Genomic DNA, 18,676 nt, shown 5'->3' with positions numbered 1-18,676 from the left:
TGTAATAGTGCCAGAACAGATCAATAGCTCTTCTCTCACAGGGTCAATCTAGTCTTAATTTGAAAGTGAGGATCCCAGCTTTCAGAGGGAAAGATACACACGATTAGAATCTCTCGACACGCTAATCTTCCCACATACTTGGATTTTGAAGGTAGATGCTGTATTTAATACTGTGCCTGACAGAATGAGTTGAATTATTTTAATTTTAGCTCATTTACTCCTTCTCCCTGTGCTCAGGACTGTTTGCCCCAAGCTTCAGTAAAGAGATCCTGGAATATCGGGTCGGGTCCAGTGTATCACCTGCTACTGACTTAAACTGATTGCCGCATCCTTCTGAGCCTTTTTTTTTTTTTTGTAAAATTGGGATAGAACCGTTTACTTCTTAGTATTAGGTTGAAATGAGAGGATAAAACTATTGCTGATGTATTAGAACTATGATCTGTTTAGAATAAATTTTATTGTTTACTTTTAAAATCCCCTGGCAGTCCAGTGGTTAAGACTCCTAGCTTCTACTGCAGGGGGCATGGGTTTGATCCCTGGTTGGGGAACTGATCCCGTGGCCATGGCGTGGCCAAAAAGAAAAAAAGTTAGCCTAAGCACAACACTATTGGGGATACTTTAGAACCTAAAAAATTATGTGAGTATTTAAATCCACTGGAGAGAGTTGGGACATCATCTACCTTATTTTCTCTTCCGTTAGTACAGATCATGTGGAATTGGTTACATAAAATTATTTCTGTGAGCCAGCAGCTGCTTTGCTCTTTTGTTCCTCAAGGTGGAGCTCTTGTTGTTCATCAGATTGTAACTTTTATCTTGACAAAGCAAAGAAGTAACAACTTTAAGAATTTCCGAAGTTCTAAGTTTCCTTTTTCTTTTTTAATAGGTATGACTGGTATCAAACAGAATCTCAAGTAATCATTACACTTATGATCAAGAATGTTCAGAAGAATGATGTAAATGTGGAATTTTCAGAAAAAGAGGTCATTATAGTCTTTGAGTTATTTTTGATTGAGATTGAATAGTTTTATTTATAAATGTGTGTGTGCGTGTGTGTGTGTGTGTGTGTGTGTGTGTGTGCTCAGTTGAGTCTGACTCTTTATGACTCCAGGGACTATAGCCCACCAGGCTCCTCCGTCCATGGAATTTTCCAGGCAAGAATGGTGGAGTGGGTTGACATTTCCTACTCCAATTTGTAAATATAAATAAATTATATTGCAGAATAATTTATAGCAATCTATCAAATATATATCATTTCTTCCTGAGATAATATGGAAATGCTGATGAAAATCTGAAGCGTTCCTTTTCTATTTGCATCATTTTAAGTTTTGAGACTAAGAGTATATATATATACTGTAGGTTATAGCTCGATGTGCGTTGTTTCCTCTTTAGATTTGGGATTTAAAGCAGAACTTGGTAAATATAAAAGACACATTTGGGAACTTTAGACACATTATAACCACGCTTTGGTTACATTTGTGTGGTACACTTAATGGAAAAGGTCTGCTTCTTTGTTATGAGTTTAACCATATTAAATGAGTATGACTTTTAATAACTTGGTTTCTTAGCATTTAGTGGAAAACCTTGTGATAGAGATTTAAGAGAGTTTGTGGTAGAACTAGATGTTTTGCACAAGAATGCTTTTGTTGTTACATGCTGTACTATTTGGCCCTTGTATCTTGAGTTTCCTTGAGATTTAAATGTATAGTGTATGTTATGAAACATACTCTGTTCTTTAATTAGGTATGTAAGAGTTTCTGTGACGAATACCAGGTTTTGTTTTTTTTTTTTCTTTTGATTGGAGCATTTAGTCCATTTACATTTTTTTTCCTTTTTTTTTCATGGGCAGTGCTATTTAATTTTGGAGTAGAATTGCTTTACAGTGTTTCTGCTGTGCAACAAAGTGAATCAGCCATATGTATACACACATCCCTTTCTTCTTAAACCTCCTTTTGCCTTTCCCCGTCACACTCCTAGTTCATTGCGGAGCACTCGGCTGAGCTCCTTGTGCTGTATAGCCGCTGCCCCCCTAGCCGTCTCACACGCCATAGCACACGTGTCTAACCTGCTTTCCCCATTCGTCTCCCCTCCTCTTCTTCCCTTCCCCACCCTGCCATGTCCACATACCTGTTCGCTATGTTTTCTTTATTCCTGCCCTGCATACAGGCTCCTCTGTTACCATCTTTCTGCATTCCAGATGCATGCATTGATACATGATAACTTGTTTTTCTCTTTCTGACTGACCACTATATGACAGACTCTAGATCTATCCACATCACAAATGATCCAGTTTTGTTCCTTTTTATGGCTGAGTAATATTCCATCATATATGTGTACACACACACACACACGTATGTATATATACACATCACATTCTTATCCATTCATCTGTTGATGCACATTTAGGTTACTTTCATGTCTTGGCTATTGTAAATATTGCTGTAATGTATTGTAAATGTATTGTAAATATTGCTGTAATGAACATTGAGGTACATGTGTCCTTTTGAATTATGAAGGACATCAGATTTTTAAAAAGGATTATTTTGAGATTCTTAAATCTTATATTCCATATAAGGTTTTAAAAATACTCTGCAACAGTACTAAAGTTCTGTAATTATAGTCAGTTTAAGTACTTTACCCTTTTTTAAATTAATTTATAAAATGTGCCACTAATTCTATGTTCATTAGTTGTCTGCTTTAGTGAAACTTCCTTCTGGAGATGATTACAGTTTGAAACTGAGACTTCTTCATCCTATAATACCAGAGCAGAGCACGTTTAAAGTGCTTTCAACAAAGGTAAGACCATTGGAACGGGTTGTCACTGGTAATCTTTTCAAAACACAGAAACATTGGTCATCTAATTATCCCTGTGGTTGTAAACTTATAGATCCTTCTAGCCACACATGTTTAAATTAAATAAGAACAGTAGTTTTTGAATAATAGTTTTTCCCCCTCCCCTAATTCTAGGAAAATGGAGTTTAAAAACCTAACCTCAGCAGTGTTTATATGCTTACTAAGATAGGTATAGTACTTCTTGATAAAACAGTTGCCACTAAAGATACAATGATCAGCATCTTCTTAAGATTTGATACTGACAGTGGTTCTTGTCTTGGACTTGTCAGTTTGGTCCATTGTGATACATAAATACTTTTCTCACACTTCCTTACGGAGTTAAAAATATAGACTATTAGAAACATGAATCTGCTGTCTTGCTTTTTAGTTAAGCTGAATTTTAGGTTACTGTGTTATGAGGGATTAATTACAGTTTGAATAACTAATTTATAGATTTCTTTATATTTTCAAAAAGAGTAAAAATGTGCAATAGAATTAAAATTCATGGAATGTATCAGCTACCAGTCAGAAGGTGTAGTAAGAGTATAGTAGGATAGAAGTGTAATTTAGCAGAAAAAATACTGAACTGAAAATCAGAAAATCTGACTCTGGTTCCTTGCTCGCTCTGTAAGTGTAGACTAGTGATTCACATGATCACACATGATCATAGGGCATGATTTCCATCATCCTGTGAAAATGAGAGAGCTGTGGACTCTGAAATCCTTTCACCTGTAAGATTGTGTGAGGGTGTATGAGGGGAAAGAATGATATGCATAAATTTTCTGCATTACTACACCTTTTCTATACACATGTCCTCCAGCGTAGTTGGTTATTTAACTTTTGAGCTGTGTGAATGTTCCACTCATGGACTAGAATCAGGGTTGGCTTATGTCATGAAGAATGATAATTGGGCCTGTAGAAAGAAGAGAGCGTCTGCAGAGGGTTGGAGCAGGAAGTGCAAAGTAAAGAAGCAGTAGTTTTTGCATCTGGTATAAAAATGATATGCTTAAAACTGTTTGAAGAGTGAAACATACAGAGCTGTTTACTTAGGAGGCAGAGACAGGAAACAGTTGCTTGGACGACAGAAAGTGAGAAAAAGGACGACATCTTCTGAAGATTTTAGTCTTACCGGCCCCGTCTACATTGGACAGAATTTGTTCAGTAATATTGGGTGAAATAAGCGGAGAACTACAACTCGATTTGACAGGGAGATAAGTCAGAATATTAGGAGTTGGCATTTTTGTACATCTTTTCTATTGAGAGGTGTTAATGCATGTCTTTTTGAAGTAATTTAAATTGATCTGTGTGAAAATATTGCAAATAACTTCAAAACCTGTTTCCACCTTGTATAATGGAAGAGGGTATTTGGTGACTACACAGGTCTGTTGGCCAAAATCGGGGCTGTGACTAAGCACTGTCAGTTTTTTATTCTCCTTTGAATCTTGTGAGTGCTTGTTGAGTGTAACCATTCCCCAAGGCCCTCTTACTGTTTTCCCAGCTTACCTTTTTCCCCCCTTGGTCTTTTCTTTAAATGCTACATAGCTACTACCCTTCCCTGTATGGTAGTTTGTTTATATATACATTGATTTCCCTTACTTTTTTAAGTCTTCTAAAGATGAGAAGCTGTCATACTTGAATCTCTGTACGTGCTTCAGGGAAAGTTGCCAGATAAAGTACAGGTGGTGGTGGTTTAGTCGCTAAGTTGTGTCCAACTCTTGCGACCCCATGGACTGTAGCCCGCGACGCTCCTCTGTCCAAGGGATTTTCCAGGCAAGAATACTGGAGTAGGTTGCCATTTCCTTCTCCAGGGGATCTTCCTGACCCAGGAATCGAACCCGGGTCTCCTGCATTGCAGGCAGATTCTTTACCAACTGAGTTATGAGGGAAGCCCTAAAGTACAGGATGAGCAATTAGCTTTTACATACAGTAAATAGTTTTAAGATACAAATATGTTCCATTTGCTAAATTTGGCAATCCTAGCCCTGTACACTGTATGTTGTGAGTAGGTGGTCAGTAATTGTTCAGAGAATGAATTTAAATTGGGTTCTGATATTGGCCTTAACAAGTTTGCAGAGTGTAGTAAGTGCCTTCATTCTTAGGTTTACAGGTAAAAAGAAACTGAGGTTCATGGATTTTAAATGCTTTCCCCAAGTTTCAGGTTACTGAATTGTTCAGCATGGCCCAGGAAGAATACTTAGATTTTTGTTTCTTTTCTTAGGTTTGTCTAAGTTCTGGACTAAAGAATTTAGATTTGAGGGATATATTCTGGAGGATGATTATTTTTACTGTCCTAACCCAGAGTAATATATTTTACTTTGTTAAGCTATCTGTTTTTAAGCTGTGTTTTATGGGAAACAAATGGAAAGAATTGTACCTAATTAGATCCTAAGGGAAATGACATTTTTGAATCCTTTTTTATACAGCAGAGGGAGTCAGTATTAAAATACTGAAAATAACATCTTTCTCTGGGTTACTGAGGCTTATTTATTGATGTCACTAGAAGGGAAAAATAGTAATTTTCTTTTCATATGTTTGCAGGTGGATTGAGAAAAGGGTACATTTTGCTTGGGAAAATCTGCTTGATACTAGAGATTCTGTAAAATCTGTGGTTTTAAAAGGGCTGTTTCTTTGCCTTTTGAGAATCCTGTTTTCTTTCCCATCTTCAAATAAATAGTGCATGTTGCATATTTATGTATAACTGTTGGTTAAGTGTTATTCAAGTGAAATATAATTTGCAATGAAGATGGGAAGAGTTAGTACCCTTCAATTATTGAAATAGCATTTCTTAACTATTTTTTTTTTTTGCCATGCCACACGGCTTGCAGGATTTTAGTTCCTTGACCAGGGATTGAACCTGGCCCCAGCAGTGAAAGCGCCAAGTCCTAACCACTGGACTGCCAGGGAATTTCCCTTAGCTAAATATTTTACAGTATAGTATGTAATGTCCTTTTTTAAAGTCAGAATTCATATATATATATATATATTTTAGTACCACTGATAGTTATTTCTACCTTCTACTGAATACCAGCTTACATATCTGCCTGCTGATCCATTTTTTTTAATTAAGAAACTAATTTTTTAATTTCATTTTGTTAATCTCATGACAGTATTCTCTCAACACAACCACAGGATTTATCTTCAGTAACAGCTATGCTGTAAAATACTCATTTTAAAGGTTAATATTCACTCCAAGGAAAATTGCTGTTGCAGAAATGTTCTTGTGTTCCTATTTTTAGTCAGAGTAATTTTTAGTATTATGTCAATAAAATATGAAGCTTTTAACTGGAATTGTGGGAAATAAAGATGTGTGTCTTAGAGACAGGTAGCCAGCCTCCTTCTCCCTTCTTAACCCACTAAAATTTTACAAGTTTTAGTATTTTTTTTTAAATATTCATGAAAGAATCTTAATTATGATATGAAGGGATTGGAGGTGTCTGGTCAAGACAGTCCTTCCAGTGAATGTTCAGGGTTGATTTCCTTTAGGATTGACTGGTTTGATCTCCTTACAGCCCAAGGGACTCTCAAGAGGCTTCTCCAGCACCACAGTTCAAAAACATGAGTTCTTCAGTGTTCAGCTTCTTTATGGTCCAACTCTCACATCCATGTATGACTACTGGAAAAACCATAGCTTTAACTATATAGACCTTTGTCAGCAAAGTGATGTCTTTGCTTTTTAATACTCTTGTCTAGGTTTGCAATAGCTTTCCTTCCAAGGACCAAGCATCATTTAATTTCATGGCTGCAGTCACCATCTGCAGGGATTTTGGAACCCAAGAAAAGAAAATCTGTCACTGCTTCCACTTTTTCCCCATATATATCCCTTGCTTGATGGGACCAGATGCCATGATCTTAGTTTTTGAATGCTGAGGTTTTTTTAAAAAAATTGATTTTAATTGGAGGCTAATTACTTTACAATATTGTATTGGTTTTGCCATACGTTGACATGAATCTGCCATGGGTGTACGTGTGTTCCCCATCCTGAACCCCCCCCCCCCCACCTCCCTCCCATCCCATCCCTCTGGGTCATCCCAGCACACCAGCCCCGAGCACCCTGTCTCATGCATTGAACCTGGGCTGGTGATCTGTTTCACATATGATAATATATATGTTTCAATGCTATTCTCTCAGATCATTCCACCCTCGCTTTCTCCCATAGAGTCCAAAAGTCTGTTCTTTATATCTGTGTCTCTTTTGCTGTCTCACATATAGGGTCATCATTACCACCTTTCTAAATTCCATATATATGCGTTAATATTACTGTATTGATGTTAAGCCAGCTTTTTCACTCTCCTCTTCTACGCTCATCAAGAGGCTCTTCAGTTCCTCTTCACTTTCTTAATAGGTAGGCCCTATTAATTCCATTTTACATGAGAAACTAGGCCTCAGTGAGATTTGTCATATGTCCAACAAGTGACACCTGTTTGACTCATCTCTTTCAGAATTACACTACTGGCTGTTTTTGACTTGTTCACAACTTCTGCTTATGTGGCTCCCTCCTCTCTAAAATGTGGATGGTTTTCCTATTACAGGGTTTTTCTGTTGAGTGAGGTACATGAAGCATGTAGTACCTAGGGCATGTAATAAGTACTCAATAAGTATTGCTGCTGTTATTTAATTTTCATTATTTAGATTTTTATTTGGGTTGTAAAATCAGTAAATGCACATCATAGAAAATCTGGAAAAATATCAGGGAGCTGAGAAAGTAATGTCTCATTACTGATGACATTTTGGCAAACTTCCTTCCAGATAATTAGGTATTTCTCAAAACTTAGGTCTGTTGCTTACAGAATGGACACTGGAATTTTTTGTTTATAGGAGTGTCTCTTCTGATTGATTTCTTCCAAGAAGAATCAAGGTGGTGAGGGGCCCTATGCACCAGCACAGTGCCTGGCTCACAGTAGGCACTCAGTACTCATTTGAACTGTGCTGTTAGAACATTGGGGAAGGTTATTCATGCATTACCATCCTTTGCACTAAAAACATTATAAAATGATTTGAAAATAAAAATAAAGACAGTAGATGTGCATTCTGGCCTCAGGGAGACTGAGCTATTCTAAGAGTTTTGATACAGAAGTTAAATGTGCAAAGAGCTGAGTGAGAGAACATTGGGAAAGCTGCGTTCTAAAGATCAGGGAACACTAATGACTGCATCTTTGAAACAGATGGTTCCCAAAAGTTTGCCAAAAAAAAAAAAAAAACTTTACCAGTAAGCTGCACAGCTCTCTAGTCTCTGGTAAAGATTCCTTCACCATCAATCTGTAATAGTAAAGACTCACCTTTTTTTAAGAAGATGGTCTCTGGATGCTGTGACCCTTTAGAAGTAATGGCTTTTCTTTAAATCTAAAGTTCCTTTCATTGGAAAAAATTAAATTTTCTTCTGTGTAAAGGAGAGCTTAGAAATGGGTGGTAGTACACATGCTATTGAACACTGACAACCCAACACACAGGGATTCTTACTAGTAGTCTGTGAATGCTGCTTGGGACCTTGTGGCACATTGAAAGCCTTCTCTGTGCCTGTGAGAGCTGCATTCACGCAAATCATCAAGGTTTTAAGTTATCTTTAAATTACTTTTGACTTAAATGAATAGAATGGCTGATTAATAGTCCCAGTAAAAATATCTGAAGTTGGACTGGTGGTATTTTGAAAAGTATCTGGCAGAATCACGTTTAAGAGCATCGGTTCAGTTCAGTCGCTCAGTCGTGTCCGACTCTTTGCCACCCCATGGACTGCAGCACGCCAGGCCTCCCTGTCCATCACCAACTCCTGAAGTTCACTCAAACTCACGTCCATATGTAAGCATTAAAAGTGAAGTAGATAAAAAAGGAATTCATAGGAAATTAGTCTCTCCCCTTTTGCCTTTTAAGAAAGCCGCTTTAAATGCTTTATTCTGTGCATTTCTTTTAATGAATGGAGTAAGTATAATTTCGAGTTCAAGTCAGCTTGTCTCAGTTGAAATAGGTTGTTACTTAGAGCTTTGACTTGGGCTTTATAAAGGCCTCTTTGTTCATAATGCACAATTACTCAGGTTGTAGTGGCTTTCAGAGATGCCAATGCTAGTGTGTGCTGCTATTCAGGTGAAGCGAGGGACTTTTTATAGACAGTTCTTAGTACAGGAAAACGTGGTGTGAGCATGGGGTGCCCCATGGCTGAAGTTAGTTAAGGATACTGGTGATGTACACACTGCTTGTGAAGTCTTCATTTCTAGATAAGTTGAAAATTAAAGGAGTAAGATGCAGTTTTAAATTTTACTATAATACTAATAGTCCTTTTCAGTAATTTTTTGTGTCATTGCTGACTGTTGGATTTCCGTCCCTTTTTGATAAAGATTGCAACAGTGACAACTGAAAATGACCAGAGTCCTCATACTGGGTGTGAGGAAATAGTGGCAGTATTTCGCTTTATGCACGTTAAGTCATAGTTCACTTTACAGAATTCTGGAGATCCTTGTAAATGTTTGTTTTTATGCATGTAGAATTTAAATACGTGTGTTACATTTAAAAGACTGATTGTTTTGCTTCTTTTCCAGTGAGATTTGTTTCATGTTTTCTCTCATGAAAACATTTTTGTTACATTTCTGGGCACCCTAAGAAAATACTCAGTCCACACCCCTTTTATACCCATCACTTCATATCTGACTGAAAATACTGACAGATTACTGTTAGTGTTTTCTTAAAGTATTTTAAAATGAAGATTTTAAGGATTTTCTCCCTAAACTCTTTTGGTAGAAAGATTACCAGCAATTGCTACTTTAAATGATTAATCTTCACCAAAGAGATCAAAGAACCAAAGTGGACATAATAGGCTTGTCTTTTGGGTGTTTTTCTTACTTAAAAAGTCGTGATTATTTTCTTAGAAAAAACATTAGAATATAAAATTCTAACTTGATTCTTAAAACTATTTGCATAATGGTTATTACTGTGTTTACCAGCACTATAAATGCTGATTTCTGCTAGGCTCAAATTGGGGCTGAGCATTATTTGAATAAGGAGAATGTAAGGTGATAAGTGCTCTGTGAGTGTGTGTGAGGGCTAACACAGTGCTCTGTGAGTGTATGTTAGGTAGATTCTAGGGGACCAGGCTTGATTAGAGAGTAAAAGATGCTTTTAGGGAGCTCTTAACATTTCACTGTAATAAGCGGCCTTAGTTTAGCCCTCAGAAGTCTTCATAGTCTGTCTTGCACCTTTTTTTTCCGTCTATTTTTCACTGCTTTAACGAAAATCCTGGACTTGAGGCAAACTGGTCTTCTCTTTGCTGCCTGATGACATTGTCCTTTCTTACCTTGGGGCTCTAGTTTTTGGCAGTTCCCTTTGCTTCTGGAGACCCTTGCCATCACTGTAAATGCTCCTGCCTCTCACAGCCCTCAAGGTGCCTGGAAACCTTCCTGTTCACAGCCAGTGTGATCTCTCCTGAGTGTTTAGAACATTTAGTTGCCTTTCTTCAAGTGCTTCACACACTAGTGAGTGGTCAGGGATGACCACATATTATTTTTTAATATGTAAAAAATCCCTCACATTCCTGAAGACTATACCTTGCTCGTGGTAGATGTTTGATGATTATTGAACCAGTGATTGTAAAAATGTTATCATTACTTGTGTTATCAAAGCAGGCCCATTTACCCAATGCACAGTAAGGCAAACACTAAGACACTGATATTTGCAGAAGAGAACGAGTTTATTCATGAGGCAGCTGAATGAAGAGACAGGAGAACAACAACAAAAAATCTTATATCTGCCTTTCCAGAGGCGACAGACTTGGGATATTTATGGGATAAAGAAGTAAGGTGGTCTGAGGGGTGGGGGAAGGGAAGGATGATGAAGTGAAGTCATTGGTGTCCTGGATAGGCATATCTGAGTCACACGTTTCTTCATGAGATGCATGTTCAGAAAATGGCATTAGCATGATCTGAGGGTGACATTTTTTGGCCCTCTGAGATCAAACTCATGGAGGCCCAGTTGAATGGTCAGTGGTCTTGACCAGTTTTAACTGGGCATGACTAGCTCTATGTTCCAGAAAGAGTTACCATTACTGTTGTGTGTTAGTTACTCAGTCATGTCTGACCCTTCACAACGCCATGGACTGTAGCCCCCCACCAGGCTCCTCTGTCCATGGGATTCTCCAGGCAGGAATACTGGAGTGGGTTGCCATTTCCTGCTCTAGGGGATCTTCCCAGCCCAGGGGTTGAACCCTGGTCTCCTGCATTGCAGGCGGCTGCTTTACCGTCTGCGAAAGTAATTGTTGAACTTTGCTTTTTGATATTAGAATACCTTCTTATATAAATGTGGATATGTTATACATCATTTTAATGCACATTTCTTTCATTTTTTTTTGCTAATGACTTACTACTTGCTGTTTGTATTTATTTTAGACTAGGGAAATGATGTTAGATAAAAAGAAAAATTAGAGCAGTTATCTTATTTGAGTTCAAAATGGGTCATAAAGCTGCAGAGACAACTCAAATCAAGAACTCATTTGGCCCAGAAACTGCTAATGGATGTGCATCGAAGCTGATCTCTTCCAGCTATGTGAGACGTTGCCGAAGGACTCGGTGTTGACTGTTCTGTGGTCGTTTGGCGTTTGAAGCAAATTGGAAAGGTGAAAAAACTGGATAAGTGGGTGCCTCATAAGCTGACTGCAAATCATAAACTCATTGTTTTGAAGTGTCATCTTCCCTTACCCTTTGCAATGACAATGAACCATTTCTCAGTGGATTGTGACGGATGGAAAGTAGATTTTGTACAACTGGTGATGACCAGCTCAGTGGTTGGACCAAGAAGAAGCTCCAAAGCACTTCCCAAAGCTCAACTTGCACCAGAAAAGGTGATGGTCACTTTTTGGTGGTCTGCTGCCTGTCCCAATGACTACAGCTTTCTGAAACCATTGCATCTGAGACGTATGCTCAGCAGATGGATGAGATGCACTGCAAACTGCCGTGTCTGCAGCTGGCCTTGCTCAACAGAAAGGGCCCAGTTTGTCTCCATGGCACTGCCCAGCTGCACATTGACAACCAGCACTTCAAAAATTAAACGAATTAGGCTATGAAGTTTTGCATCATCTGCCATATTCACCTGACCACTCACCAATGGACTACCACTTCTTCAAGGATCTTGACAGCTTTTTGCAGGAAAAATGCTCCCACAGCCAGCAGGAGGCAGAACGTGCTTTCAAGAGTTCATTGAATCCAAAGCACTGATTTTTACGCTACAGGAATAAACACACTTACTTCTCGTTGGCAAAATGTGTTGATTGTAATGGTTCCTATTTTGATTGATAAAGATGTGTTTGAACCTAGTTATAATGATTTAAAATTCATGGTCCAAAACTGCAGTTAGTTTTTCACCAGTGGGTCACTAACATAATGACCCATACGTCAGAGGCGTTTTATATAGTTGGTGCTTAAAGGTGTCTTCATGCTACACGAAACTTGGAGGGTATGCAATTTGCAAGAACAATTAAAGTGACTTCAGTCAATAAAGGCAAGTTACAGGATGTTATTGTTAAGCAAGTTATAATTTAAGGGATCTAACTGATGACTTCCCTTAGTTTTACTTGTTTTGATATTTTTATACAATGAAATAAGTTTTTCTACTTTGAAACAGGTTAATGTACACACATACATAGTAACTCCTTTAGAACAGTTTCTCAGTGGTGGGCACTGTTAGCATTTGGGGCTGGATAATTCTTTGTTGTGGGTGTTACCCTTTATGTTGTAGGATATTTATATTTAGTAGCACCCCCTTGCCTTTCCTCGGGAGCTTCCCAGGTTGCTTAGTGGTAAAAAAAAAAAAAAAAAAAAAAAGGCCACCTCCAAATGCTGGAGATGCAGGAGACACCGGTTCAACCCCTGGGTGGGGAAGATCCCCTGGAGGAGGAACTGGCAACCCACTGCAGTATTCTTACTAGGAAAATCCCACAGATGGAGGAGCCTGGTGGGCTACAGTCCGTGGGGTCGCAGAGTCGGACTGAGCAACTGAGCAGACACACACACAGTCTCTCCTCACCTGTGCCTCAGTTGTGATGACCCAGCAGTGTCTCCAGACATTGCCAAATACCCCTCGGGGACAAAATCACCCCAGTTGAGAACACCACTTTAAAAGAAGAAAAGCATGTGGATTTCTAGACTCTTAATTGTAATTTATAGTGTGTATGTGTATTGTTTTTGAAGGTGGATTTTAAGTAGAAACAAAGTAATTGTTTCAGAGTTCTCCGAATTTAGCTTTTTAATTTAGCTTTGGAAGCAAGGACACTATTAATTCTTATAAAACATTGATAACTTAAGGAAATTGCTTTTTCTTTTTAACTGTTTTCTGTATTTTACACTGAATAATTGATTTTGTTTGGTGTCTCCTCCAGATTGAAATTAAAATGAAAAAGCCAGAGGCTGTGAGATGGGAAAAGCTAGAGGGGCAAGGAGATGTGCCTAACCCCAAACCGTTCATAGCAGGTTTGTTTTCTGGCCTTGATGAGCTTTAGATTCATATCGTGTTATATAGTTGAAATTAAATAGTGATGAGTATTCTTTCTACTTTCATTATTTATGTTCTCAAGATAAAATACACGGAGTATAATATGGTTGCTCTGTAATGAATACAAAATATTTCTTAATGATGGTTCTAACGTCTTAAACTCCATAAGAATACAAATGAATGGCATCAGAGCCCAGAGGGAATTGGAGTTTATTGTTTACCATGTCAGTTTGTGACATTGGCTGGGGATTGTTTTTGTGTGTTGGCCTTTCCTGTTTTTTATGTGTAATAGTTTTACTCTGCTGATATATTTCCCGCTCTTCCTTTCTCCCCTCTTATTTATGCCTTTCTGTTTCTTCTAATATAGTCAACTCTAATTTCCTGGAATTTCAGGGCTTCCCAGAGAAAAGTGTCTAGCACATTTCACTATTTTTCTAAGAGGTGGAGGCAGACAGCTAATGAAGGCCTAAGGCAAGCCTATGAGTAGAATAGAAAACAAGGGTTGATTGCTTAATCCTTTAAGGAAAAGACTACTTTATGTTGGGGTCAATTCTAAGCATAGGCAGTAGACAGGTGTTTTTCTAATACAATGATTAATCTGTGGGACGCACTTAGACCTACAGTCTAAGGCTGTATTTTATAGCAATGACCTCATTAATGAATGGAGAGAGATTACCTTTTGATTAGAGATAATGCTCTGATTTGATGACTAAAATGAGGTGACTTTGTTTCAGCTACTTTTTGATTTTTCACTGCTTTCTTCTGTAATACAGAATACAGCTTCATTGTGGCACCTTGTAGAAAATGCCAAGTTCGCCAGTAGAGCATTCATCTTCAAATTTTATTTTGAAATAATTTTAGGTTCTAATAGAAGTTGCAGAAATACTCGAGTCCCATGTACCCTTCACCCGGTTTCCTTGCATGATACTGTCATAGCTAACTGTAGCTAACCTACAGCAGAGCCAGGAAATTTACCCTCACAGGTAATTTTTTGGAATCGAAATGCTTCAAGTTGGTATATAAGCTGTTTATTAAGCTTCTGTGCCCTGCTGTATGTGAAAGATTTGGTAAAGATGTTATGTGCTTCTCATGGGGCCGACTCCCAGAGATTTTTGGATTGAGGTTTATATATAGCTTAAAGCATTTCTTTAAAGAAATATTTTAAATGTAGTGTCTCACCTAGTTCTAGCAGCAGCCCTGTATAGCAAGTGACCTCGTATTATTCCTCCTATCTTACGGGCTCAGAAAGGTTAGACATCTTGCCTGAGATTACCCAGCAGTTTCCATTGTCCAGGACTAAATCCAGGTCTTCAGAGTCCGGGTCCGGTTCTTCTGCCCCATGTGTGATACTGCTTGTTGCTGCGTTTTCTAACAGTGGGAAGTCTGTGCTGACATGAGTAGCTTTACAGTTAGTTGATGTTAGAGTGAATAAGCAAGAAGTTAGGTTACCTGTCTCTGAGTAGCTCATCTGCCACCTGCAGGTATTAATGTTTTCTGAGATTAAAGATTTTTTTGGTGTTATAGATACAAACTCTTTTTAAACTCAATGCCTTGAATATTCAAGATGGTATTCCTCCTGACTGGTTTTATATTTTGTAAGGGGTTAATGTGCTTGTCAGATTGTTTGACAAGCTGGAGACTGCAGATAAGGGCAAGTTGTTAACCTGTCTGTGCCAACTTTCTTATCTGTAAAATGGAGATGAGAACTGTGGTCCCATCTGGCAAATCAGCATCAGGATTAATTAAACCTGTGTGTCCTAAGTTCTTAATTTACCACTGGCATGCGTTTTTTGTTTTCTTGGCTCCTAGTGAAAAATGTACAAAAGATAGAGATTACTGGTAGAGGACAGGTGGATAGAATTTGGAAAACAGTTTGCTTGCCCTGTATAAAACTGGTGTGTTGTCATTTTGTTTTGTTAGGGATTGGGTGGTGAGATGGGCAGGGAGAGAGGTGAAGAGAAAGGATGGAAAACAGAGTGAACGATGAGTTTCCCAACTCTTTTGAGAAAGGGGATATATAGAAAGGCAATAGCGGAAGAGGGACATGTAGACTAGCATTAACATGTCCTAATTCATAGGGAAATTTTGAATGTTTTTTTCCAAGGCTCTCTAGCTGTACCATCCAGTGTAGTAGCTGCAAACCACCTGTACCTGTTGACCACTTGGAATATGACCAGTCAGGATTGCGATGTGCTCTAAGGGTGAAATACATACCAGATTTTAGACTTAGTGTGAAAAATATATACAAAATATATTAATACTTTTATATTGATTTCATGTTGAACTGATACTGTTTTGGATGTGTTAGGCTAAATAAGACATTTTTTTAGACTACTTGAAATTTTAGAATTATATTTGTGACTCACATTTGTGGATTATATTTCCATTGAATAATGAACAGAACTGCTCTTAACAGTTCTTAGGTAATCTGGTTAGTTTCTTTTAAACTATTTGTGTGTCAAGACCTTGTTTCCCTTGGTCTTTGGGGCAGCTTTGGCAGTGCCCTGAATCTCCCTGGGCTGGTTGCCTCTCTGGCTGCAAGCAGCCTCTGTTTAATCCCTATGTGCCCTCCAAGTAATACTATTTCCTGTGTGCATGTGATGTGGGCATTGACCTCTGGATCATCATATAGTATTTTTCAGCATTCAAGAATTCTTTATTGTTTTCTCCTGTTGAAGTAATCTGGTATTTTTAATGTGGTGAGAGGATGGAGTCTTAACTCACTGTCAGATGGCATGGCAATGTCAAATGGCATGTCATTGTTTTCAGTTTCAAATTAAAGATATAAAGATATAAGTACCTTAGGAGAAGCTGCTTTATACACACACACACACACACACACATCAATATCATTTTATGTATTTTTGGCTTTGCTGGGTCTTTGTTGTCACACGGCCCTTCTCTAGTTGTGGCAAGTGGGGGCTGCTCTCCAGTTGGATACGCAGGCTTCGTCTCTTGGGGCGCGCTGGCTCTAGGGTGGGCAGGCTTCAGTAGCTGAGGCGCATGGGCTCAGTAGTTGCAGCTCCCGGGCTCTAGACCCTGGCTCAGTAATTGTGGCACACAGATTTAGTTGCTCCGTGGCATGTGGTATCTTCCTGGACCAGGGATCGAAGTGGTGTCTCCTGCATTGACAGGTGTATTCTTGACCACTGAGCCACCAAGGAAGCCCTAGAAGCTGTATTTTCTAACATTTGTTAAAGCTTTGTTTAGAGAAAGTTTGTTAATGAAGTATCTATTTTAAAAGTCTATATTTTTAGAATTGTTGGTACGATCTTTGCACCTTTTCTGTAAACATCAAAGTTCCTGTATGTGGGCTTCCCTAGTGGTCCATTGAGTGATTAAGAATCTGCTTGCCAATGCAGAGTGCACAAGATTGATCCCTAATCTGGGAAGATTCCACATGCTGTGGGGCAGCTAAGCCTGTGTGCTACAACTACAGAGCCAGCACTCTGGAGCCCGTGGGTCACAACTCCTGAGCTTGTTTGCCACAACTCCTGAAGCCTGCATGCCCGGAGCCTGAGCTCAGGAACAAAAGAAGACACTGCAGTGAGAAGCCTGCACACGGCAAGAGTAGCCCCCAATCACCGCAATTAGAGAAAGCCTGCAGCGGTGAAGACCCAGCACAGTCAGAAATGAATAAAAATAAATGGGTCTTAGAAGTTCCTGTATGCTTCTCACACAGTTTCTCCTATTAGTAACATGGAGGGTTTCTTTGTTAATCTAGTTTTGCATAATGTACCAAAAGTTTACACTATGAGTTATTTTGCTTAAAAGAAATTTACAGATTTTACATTATGCTTACCGATTCAGTCTTTAGAGGTTTTAAATGTTAATTATTGATTTATATATCAGAAAGACATTTATTACAAACATGAAATCTTTAATGACTTAAACTATTTGCTGAGATGTGTACACCATGGTCACAAAGTTACGTGTGCTTGACATAATTGACAAATGTTGATTAATCACTTCTTTTTTTTACTCCATAGATGTAAAAAACCTATATCCATCATCATCTCATTATACAAGAAATTGGGATAAATTGGTCGGTGAGATCAAAGAAGAAGAAAAGAATGAAAAGTTGGAGGGAGATGCAGCTTTAAACAAATTGTTTCAGCAGATCTATTCAGATGGCTCTGATGAAGTGAAACGTGCCATGAACAAATCATTTGTAAGAACATAAACTTTAAGAAAATCTATTATAGTAGTAAATTTCAGAAATTAAAAATATAAGTAAAGAGATCAGATTGTATGTACTGTAGTTGGGAGACCATTTTAAATGGGCTTTGTCTGACCATGTCTTCTTGCTTGAAACTTAATTATCTTTCAAGAAAGTTGGGGACTTGTGGAAGAGGTGAGAAACAAATGGTGTGGTCCACATAAATTTTTTTCGTCAGGGAGTTAGAACTTAAAAGACTTGAGATCCCAAGGTTAGAGTGGGTGATAGGAGTTATTCTAGTCAGATTTATCACAGTAGCTGAGTGAGTGTCCAGTGTTTTCCATCTAGTAGCATATGTAATCTCAGTGTCAAGGATGAGGAAGATAGAAGGGAGACTTCCAGAACAGTGCTGGGCAAGTGGTCGGTGCACTTTGATTATCCACTGGTTTGTTAATAATTTCTGTTAAGAAAATTCAGGCTCTTTGCCAAGGCATGAATACCACCCGAATTAGGCCTCAGTTCTGTAGAACCGTGTAGATTTTGCTTGAAGCTGTAATCATTGGACTTTCACCTGTAGCTCTGGAAGTGTCACTGTCTTCTTTTAAAGCATTTATTTTTACAGTAGAAAGTTAAAGTTAATATTTAATAATTAAAATTAATTAACATACGGGTAATAAGTGTGTTTGAGGCTTAGATATTCCATATCAAGTTACCACGTGGTAACTGATCATGACTGTGCTTTTCACTATTGCTTTACAATTTTTTTATATTAAACTTTTTACATTGAGATAATTGTAGATTCACATACAGTTGGAGAAAGTACAAGAGATGCCTTCTATCTTTTATGGATTTCCCCAGTGGAAACATCTTGCAGAATTAATATTACAGCCATGATGTTGACAGTTAAGATAGAGAACATTTCTGTTGCCGCAGGACTCCCTCATCGTTGTCATCTTATACCCATTCACACCCTTCTTTCCTACCCGTCCTTAGCCCATGGCAGCCACTAATCTGGCGAGTTTGTCAGATACGGAGTTTGCAAATATTTTCTCCCAGTCTGTAGCTTGTCATCTTCTTTTCTTTAGCAGAACTGAAGTATAATTTTGATGAAGTCCAATGTATCAATTTTTGTTTTAGGATCATGGTTTTGGTGTCAGGTTCTAAGACCTCTTTGCTTAGTTCTAGATCTCAAAGATTTTCTTCTGTGTTCCTTTTTTTAAAAAA

The 18,676-nt window shown here is 38.2% G+C and overlaps 1 protein-coding gene across 5 annotated transcripts in view; it reads left to right on the top strand.

The window, feature by feature from the left end:
- SUGT1 (SGT1 assembly cochaperone of MIS12 kinetochore complex) overlaps window positions 1–18,676 on the top strand; it is a 39,919-nt gene that overhangs the window by 13,119 nt on the left and 8,124 nt on the right. For 3 of the 5 annotated variants that reach the window (XM_086328778.1, XM_086328777.1, XM_086328780.1), the window contains 4 exons: window positions 884–980; window positions 2,686–2,793; window positions 13,181–13,271; window positions 17,283–17,464. In XM_086328778.1, the coding sequence (XP_086184904.1) occupies window positions 884–980; window positions 2,686–2,793; window positions 13,181–13,271; window positions 17,283–17,464 (478 nt within the window). The remainder of the gene's footprint in view (window positions 1–883; window positions 981–2,685; window positions 2,794–13,180; window positions 13,272–17,282; window positions 17,465–18,676) is intronic. The other 2 variants (XR_015137790.1, XM_086328781.1) reach the window with 2 other exon arrangements.

The sequence above is a fragment of the Bos grunniens genome, chromosome 12 (assembly GCF_055505025.1).
Source record: "Bos grunniens cultivar Pamir isolate PY7600 chromosome 12, Bosgru_T2T1.0, whole genome shotgun sequence".
In the NCBI taxonomy this organism is placed as follows: domain Eukaryota; kingdom Metazoa; phylum Chordata; class Mammalia; order Artiodactyla; family Bovidae; genus Bos; species Bos grunniens.
This window is presented reverse-complemented; position numbering and strand designations above follow the sequence as displayed.